At 40.8% G+C, this 8,944-nt stretch overlaps 1 protein-coding gene across 1 annotated transcript in view; it reads right to left on the reverse strand.

The window, feature by feature from the left end:
* lamb2 (laminin, beta 2 (laminin S)) overlaps window positions 1-8,944 on the reverse strand; it is a 48,677-nt gene extending 39,733 nt beyond the window's left edge. The window contains 2 exon segments of the mRNA XM_032519758.1: window positions 8,287-8,354; window positions 8,739-8,944. Coding sequence (XP_032375649.1) covers window positions 8,287-8,317 — 31 coding nt within the window. The 5' untranslated portion in view covers window positions 8,318-8,354; window positions 8,739-8,944.

Raw genomic sequence — 8,944 nt, forward strand, 5'->3', positions numbered from 1 at the left:
TGTTTTGTTAGTAATCACTACACACAGGTGTGAAATACACAAATGTACCTATTCATGCACAAATGGAGAGATGTCAGAGTGAGTGGGCTGCCAGTGCTGGACCAGCGCCCTGTGCAGATGGGGGGGGGGGGTACAATGCCTTGCTCAAGAGCACTTGGCAGCGTTCACCAGGAGGTGAACTGGCATCTCTCCAGTTACCAAGCCACACAGCTGATGTGAATTCCCCCCTCGTCAAAGTATTTTTTTCACCCTTTTATTGATGGACAGTGTTACATTGTGTGAGAGATTATTTGCTCCAAGTGAGAATGTTACGCGTGAAATTGAACACTACAGTGGGCTATATGCCAATGATGTTTTCAATAAAAAAAACATTTGCACAAAGCAAGCTGATCCACTTTTCCATGCTGAAAAGAGCATTAAAATGAGAAAAAATAATGGGACAAAAAGAGATCAAGGGGCATTTAGAATAGAGAAAAATGTTTGATTAATTGCGAGTTAATTACGACATTAATGCTATTAATAGAAATTAAATATTTTAATTGTTTGACAGCACAAATATATTTATATACAAATTACAGTGCATTACTTTTTGTAGCCATATGTACTATTGGTTCATGAAATCAGCCAGCTTTGTTCAAAGAAGTATCCTTAAATGCAACTTATGGTGGAACATGAACGTTTGAGTCTACACTATGAACGATAGAAGGGATAGACCGATTATTGGCCCTGGTAAGTTTGCAGATTATCTGTATTTATTTGCCTGATAACCAATAGTTAATTAATTAAAAATTGCGCTACAGCTCTGTGTCTGTCCCTCTGCTTCGGTTTTACTCACCAGTGAGTCTGACTTAATGTCCCGACCACAACACTATCTGATTATCTTCTACTGGGTGTTATAATGAAAGTTTCTAATTCATTGAATAATTCCTATAGCATTTAAACAAAGTTTTGTGTTGGGAGTTTGTAACTTTCCAAAATTGTAGAAGTTTTAATTAAAGATTTTCAATTTTTCACTGCAAATGCATATCGGTTCCAAATATCGGTTATTGGTTTCAGTAACTACCAATAACCAGTATCGGTCTCGGCCCTGAAAAAAACAGTATCGGTCGATGCCTAAACGATGCAGCCGCAGCACATATAGTGCAGTGTGACTTAGAGTGATGATGTTGATCATCATCATATCTGTAATATTCTGAGGTACTGGCAACAAATGGTGTTTTCCACTGCATGGGGGGGGGGGCTGAGCCAAAGAGAGTGAGTTGCTGCAGGTTGGGTTAGTGGTCACTGTGTGTGTGTTTGCCCTGGTGCTCAGCAGCTGCTCGGGGACCACTGAGCAGATGTGCTCACTCTAGGTGCTAAACAGAGCCTCTGATAAAGAAAACCTGGCTCCACTTAGAGGGAAAGTGCAGAGAAAACTACAGCACATAAGTCATTAGTTGAGGCAAGCATTTAGTGGGTATGCATGTATGTGTTGGTGACCTGTTTGAGCCTCATGATAATCTGGCTATTGTGTGTGTGCATGTGCACAATTACAAAAGCTTTTCTGTCTAATGAGTGATTGTGGGCCTGTGTCTTCTCTAACTGTATGTGAATCTCAGTGCTATTGTGTTCTTTAGTATGCATCCTCGTATGTAACCCTATGACCAGTAATGAACGTAATAACGTAATAATTTCCTGTGTAAAGAAGAAGAGGGCAACCTCTGTGTGGCCAAAGGCAAAGGCCAGACACATAGTCTGAGTATAATTTAGAATACACAGGGGAGTACTCCATGTGTGTAAAGATTTGAACTGACAATGACCCTATGTTTCCCCTGAGGGAGGAGCCAGGAGAAAGCGGGAGAAAACTAATCTACCAAACAATGCTTGAAAAGGTATCTTGTATCTCTCCAGGTTCAGTATCTGCAGAGGCTCAGACGAGATAACGGTTTAGGCTCCTTAACTTCAAATCATGTCTAACATTTCTAGAAAATTATTTCTGTACAATATGAAAATCAATTAGTAGACTTTTAAAACTTGTGCTTAAAGCTAATGCTGTGTAATCTAAAGCCCTATTCACACAGGACTAGTATTTCCTGGGGATTCCTAGTAATTTGTAATAATTTTGGGGGTCATCTGTGATCTTAATCCGTCCATGTCAGTAATCTGTCAAGTAAAAATTCCACTGCAAATTACAACCATATTTCCCCAAATACACAGAGGTTGTGTGATGATATTAGTCCCGTGTGAATTGTCATATTTGTGATTCAGGGCTTTTATGACTGTTGACAATTATACATGAACTTTTATGACAGAGCCATGACATAATATGTGGGGGATAATGTCAGTCAAGTCAAGTAAAATACAGACTACATTTACCATTTCTGTTGTTCTGGAGGAGCTTTGTCATGTCTGAGCAGCGAAGAGACAACAATGTTTTAACAGAACGCCTGTGTTACATTGTTACATACAGACAAGGAGGATCTAATAAACACATTTTTTTAAAAGCTTTCAAGTTGCAAAAGGATAAATGTATGTTCTAGTAATTGTGGAGTCAAAATTTTTCTTTGTTTTCAGGTAAATGTTACACTACACAGTTAACAACAACATGCAGGCTCTTTGGGAATTCTCTTCACAAGGTTTTATTAGACCTTTGTCTGTTTATATATGTGTGTGTGTGTGTGTGTGTGTGTGTGTGTGTGTGCGCGCGCGTACATGCGTGTGTGCGTGTGCGTGCGTGCGTGCGTGCGTGTGTGTGTGTAATTACAGGGCTACAAGATTAAACCACTGTGAGGTCATGCAATCTTCCATGGCAACAACATCATAATCAGAAATATCTCCAGGAAATAATCACATTAATTCCATCCTTCCCCGATTCCATCCTTCCTTTCTCTCTTTGTCTCCGTCTTCCTTCCTTCCTTCCTTCCTTCCTTCCTTCCTTCCTTCCTTCAATCCTTTTTCCTCTTTCCACCCTGACACGCTGCAGTATCTCAAAGTAATTGCTGGTTGTCTGCTATTAGATAATAAGAGGTGTCTGAGAGTGTTTTTTAACAAGCTGCACAACACAACCTGTTATTAGATTTGTCAAACAAAGCATGTCAGAGGTAAAGAGGGTGGACATGACATAAAGACATGTCTCTCTGTATTCTAATTGTGGTAAACATGGAGCTAACAAACAGGAAGAAACTCATACATCCTGATGATAACATGTCTATTAGTAATGTCTCTAATGACTTGTGCTGTTGAGAAAAGAGTAATGTGATTACTTTTACACTAAGTAATATGCAATGAGTCATTCACTTGCCCAGCATTGTTCATGACTCAATGAAGTTATTGCACCGGTGAAGCAGAGTTGGTTGGCTTTGTCAGCTTTTCTTCTCACATCATGGCAAACAGGTCAGTCCGTTTTTATTTATTAGGCAGCATACCTTCATAGGTTTGGTTCTACAAAAGCCCAGTGATACACACATCGGGAAGAACCATTCAAAAATGTATCACTGAACATGAAAAATTTGCCCTCTTTAGGGATAAAAGTGGGGTTTAAAATGTATGAAAATATTTGCCAGTTAGGGGAGTCAGAGCGGGGTGGAGGCCCCCCCCACTCCAGAACCGCCACTGCCAAAAACGTATCTTATTTCTTTCCTTGTGGTAACATGCCTGTTCACTCCACACTGTCAGCACATGGCAGTTCCACTCAGGTTCACCACTGTACTGTTCCAGCCACCCTACTGTTTTCAATGACACCATCTCCATTACCCATTCCTCATCCATGCCTCTTCATCCTCCCCCTCAAATCTTCTTCCTCCTCTATCTCCACCTCCTCTTTTCATCCAGAAAAGCCCCTGCCAACAAGACGGGGAAACCTAACTCACCGTCCTTTCATATAAAACAAACCTGTGCCCTCTCCTCTCTCCCCACCCCTTCCCCCGTGCCTAAAGTCTTTCTCTCCCTCTTTTCTCTTTGTCCTGATTCTTTCAGCCCCCCCAAATTTTCAGCCTCTCTCCCTCTCTGTCTCTAGTGCTGGTGGTTAGTAGGCTTTAACACACCATTGTTCTGGCATCCGCACATTTCCGGAGGCGGTGGCTTACAAAAGCTTTGGGAACACACTCTCTCACTCCTACTGCCTAATGCCAACCCTCACCTGCCCCCACACACAACCCACACACACACACAACACACACACACACACACACACACACACACACACACACACGCACACACACACACACGAACGTCAGTAGATCAACAAAACCCCATTCCTACACACACACCTCTTAGAAAGGTAAATTACAGAGGATTCATCTCAATCCTCTTTCATGTGAGGTTTCCCTTCCTTGCTTTCTTCCTACTTCCTTCCATCCTTCCTGCCTTCCTTCCTTCTTCCGAAATAATGAGCGGCTCCCTCCCTCAGTTGAACTTATCACATTACGTCATGTAAAGTAATTTGCTAAGTGACACTCAAAACAAGTACTCAGGTAAAAAAGCTATATGATCATTGTTGTTTTGCTAAAAAGCTAAAAAAGAAAACGGAAGAAAACTTCTGCAGATGTGCGCGCACACACACACACACACACACACACACACACACGCACACAAACTCTCTTCTATCCACCCCCACCCACCAGAGAATAACAATAGAAATATAAAGTGAAAAGAAAAAGAGAAGAGAGGAGGCACTGCTGGTTCTTTTGTCCCTGAGATCAACCTGAGTCATTTTACTCTACTTCTCTCCTCTCTTCCCTCTTCTCTCTCTCTCAAACACACACACACACACACACACACACACACGCATACATTTGAACACACTCCAATTAACCCGTCTCTGCTCAGGTTTTTTTTGGACGCAACCCTTGACCTGGGAGCTTGTCGTTAGAGGCGTCAGGACTCTGAATGAACAGCTCCCTATCTCTATAATGACAGTGTGTGAGCTTTACGGACACACACTGACACACACTTCACGTCAGACACACTTCACCTTTCCGCTCTGAAACACATCCTTGTCTCCTATTTCCTCCCCTGATTTCCCTCTAATACATTCTCAGCTGATCCCATATCTCTCTGTAGCTCTTTTTACCTACTTCCTTTCCACACATTTAAATCTTTCCACATCACTCAGAGGTTACAAAGATGTTCTCTTACATCTCTGACCCTTTTCCTTTAACTCAGTCTCTAAACTTCTACTGTAAATACTTGGAGATAAAAGGGCTTCTGAGTTTGTTGATCAGGTACAAGATGATTTTTGAAATGAGATGAAACCAGAACCAATGATGAGGAGGTTTTTGTAAAGCCCCCACAGAACAAGCATTAAGTCGGGCATGGCTGTAGCCAAAAACATAGAGCTCAATACACAATTTAAGATAAATATATACATGTTTCTTTGACTACCTATGGAAACCTAAACCTAGATACTAAACTAAAAAGGATACTTGAATCTATTTATCTCGTCATTTAGGCCTATATCAATGTATTTTGAAGGGGTCAGCCCCTCTTCTTCTTTTAATTGATAAGGACACATTTTTTAAAGTCTGTCTTAAATAAAATGTGTACAATTCCCCCAAAAATAGTAGAAAACTGAGCCCCGCTTACTTTAAACTAGTAATTAGACCGCAGAAAAACACAACATAGAATGTAAATGACATCAAACCTGCTCTAACTTTGCCAGAAAAAGAGTTAGTTAATGTAAGATCCCATCACTCGTTGTTAAAAAGCCAAATTAGAAATTAGAAAATACATTTCCCAGGCCTTTAAGTGTGTACATGTTCTAATTGTTACTTTACAGTGACTTTCCTCTTGATCTACAAAAGAAAAGAAAAAACCCTGAAAAACCAAGGGTGCTGTGTGTAGGCCTGCACAATAAATCGTTATAAAGTCGCAGCCATCTCGATTCACCCCTATTCACGATTTAATTTTTAAATTACTTTTTTCCCCCAATTAATTTATTGAAAGCATTTGGCATTGACATTAACATCTTTTAATTATGTAAAGACAATTTGTTTTGTTTTATCATGGCTCATGTGTGCAACAAACATTACACTTTGTAAGAAAACAAATCGTGGCAGAGAATCGTGATGTAAATTCTAAGTTTAACAATCGTGATTCATATTTTTCCCCAAATTGTGCAGGCCTAGCTGTGTGTCCTGAAAGCGATCTGTGCCATCGTAAAGAGCAGCAGTAGTGATCAGTGCTAATGTCTGAGGAGCCACCCTGGGTGCTAACAGCAGGCACTAATAGACTTTAACTGGAGCAATCAGCCCATTGTCCTCAGATACAGGGAACAAAGCATTAGGAGGCATTTTATTGAGGGTCATTAGTCAAATAAATCTGTAGCTAACTGATAGCATTGAGCACACATCCACTTTGCTTGGAGTAGTGCAGATGTCAGGCAACAGTACTGATGGCTTTTCGCAACTTTTCAGTGTCTTTTTATGGCTTCAAATGAGACAAAAACAACTGATCTAGTGGATAGAAGCCTTTATAAGGTACTGTATGGTTCCCAGCCTTCCTTTATTTCTGTCACCCACATACACATGCATACACGCTTACATATACAGTGGTGCTCAAAAGTTTACATACACATGCTTAAGTTGACTAAAAAGAGTAATAAAAAAATCATGTTTTGGAAATTTATTTTAATACCTAAATTAAAAAATGAGGTAAAATCCAACCTTTAAGGACACCAATTTTCTTTGTGAATGAATCCGTATTGTAAATAAATAAATTTTCTTATTTAAAATCAGGGGTCAAGTATCCATACCCCTATGTTAAATTCCCATAGAGCAGGCAGATTTTTATTATTAAAGGCCGTTATTTCCTGGATTCAGGATAATGCATCCTGATAAGTTCCCTTGGCCTTTAAATAAAATAGCCCCACATCATCACATACTCTTCACCATGCTTGAGATAGGCATGGGATACTTTCTATAAAATCATCTTCAATGCAAATCAAACCAGTATTAGTCTAACTGAAATAAAACCATGCCTATCTCTAGCATGGTGAAGAGTAATGATATGTGGGCTATTTTAATTCTAAAGGCCAAGGGAACTTTATCAGGATGCATAACATCCTGAATCCAGGAAATACTGGCCTTTAATAATAAAAATCTGCCTGCCTCTTGGGAATTTAACATAGGGGTATGTATACTTATACCCCTGTATTTTAATAAGAACTTTATTTATTTACAATACGTATTCATTCACAAAGAAAATTGGTGTCCTAAAAGGTTGGATTTTACCTCTTTTTTAATTTAGGTATTAAATAAATTCCAAACATGATTTTTTATTCCTCTTTTTAGTCAACTTAAGCATGTGTATGTAAACTTTTGAGCACCACTGTACATGCAGCACTAGACACGCACGCATCCAGAAGGGTCTTAAACAGTGCTGGAGGTAGGTGTGGAGTGGGTGTCTCTATTTGCGGATTCAGCTGGGCTGTTTTAGGAGGACCATAAAAAGAGCGACACCACCCACAGAGAGAGCCCGACAGACAGAGACAGCGACGACCCCACAGACCCTGAGGGCACCAGGGGCCCTGAAAAAGCCACATCTTATCTCTGTGCAGGGGCCAACACTCCAATCAGCCTCACACCCACCATGTTCAGGCTACTGTTTCTACCAGAGCTGTTGCTCGTTTCCTGCACTGTGTTTAACTGGGGACTGTTCTGTGTATTGATAGGTGACAAGAGATGTAACTGCCAAGTCTGCTCTAGAACTCACTGTGACAGACAAAGACACACATTTCATGAATGTACTTAAATTCATGTCTTTTATAAATGTTGTTTTGGCTTCGACTTGAAACTTTTTCTGCACGTTGGAAGAGGTAAATACATGAAACCATAAGTGCAGTTTTGTAAAAGAAACTTGCGATTTTGATCACCATTCACTAAGGGTTTCCTGATCCCCAGCCATTTCACAGCAAAAATGTTACTCTTAAAGGACAAAACAGCCTCTTATCTTGTCTTAACATCCTTATTGTCTTAACATAAGCTTGAGATATACCTCCTCTCAATGCATTCTCCCTCTTACTCTTGAAAACATTACCAAAAAAATAACTTACTGATGTGGATTCACGTGAAAACCCCTAGTAGCCTTGCTTACTTGTTTTAACGTGAAATAGAGACTTTAACACTCAACATCCAAGGGCTTAACATGAATACAAACGCTCCATGTTTTCCAGAGACTTATCAAAGAGAGCCCAGTGACCTGGAGGCAGTTGTCAGCCCTTCTATCCGCTCAGTGAATCACTTCTGAGGATGTGTTATACAGCAGAAAACATGAATTGACTTTAAAGGGCTCTGTGTACAGTCTACTTACCGCAGACGAGCATTACCAGTGACGCTTGCATCTCTGAGCACACCTCAACCCGCGGTGCTGCAGGCAACCTGTGGCATGTAACGGTTTGTGATGAAAAGTAATATACCACAGAAAGCTAGGCTACATTCAACAGGCAGCGAAAGAGTTTGGGTTTTTGATGAAAAGTTGTAGTCCCTGCAGAAGAACACATACTTTGCGTAGAGTTTGCCTTTTATTTTTTCTGTTTTCTGAATTCACTATCAGTTTCCACCATGTAGATATGTCTACGTGCCACTGTTCTGGTCAGTTCCTCTGTGCTGTTTAATTTGAAAAAAACATCACTAGCATACTCTCAGTCAGGTGGGACTACGTCAAGCATAAAATGTTTTCAGCGGTCCAATGTGTGACTATAGGCAACTTTTGGTTGTCTTTAAACTTTGAAAGATAGTAGGCTAAGCTAATCAAAAACTCACCGTGTTGTTTCTGTCTGTGTGTCGTGTACGACTACAGTCACCCTCTTGGTCCACTTGCTGCGGAGTCGCCGGACGGATGCGAGGCTGAGCAGCGATGAGAAGTCCTCAACTCCTGCGGCTCTCCGCTGGAAACCCCGTGCTGGACTCCCGGAACGGAGCAGAGCAGAGCAGCGGGGGAGGGCGCGAGCCCCGGGGGAGACAGGACC

The sequence above is a fragment of the Etheostoma spectabile genome, chromosome 7 (assembly GCF_008692095.1).
Source record: "Etheostoma spectabile isolate EspeVRDwgs_2016 chromosome 7, UIUC_Espe_1.0, whole genome shotgun sequence".
Classification (NCBI taxonomy): domain Eukaryota; kingdom Metazoa; phylum Chordata; class Actinopteri; order Perciformes; family Percidae; genus Etheostoma; species Etheostoma spectabile.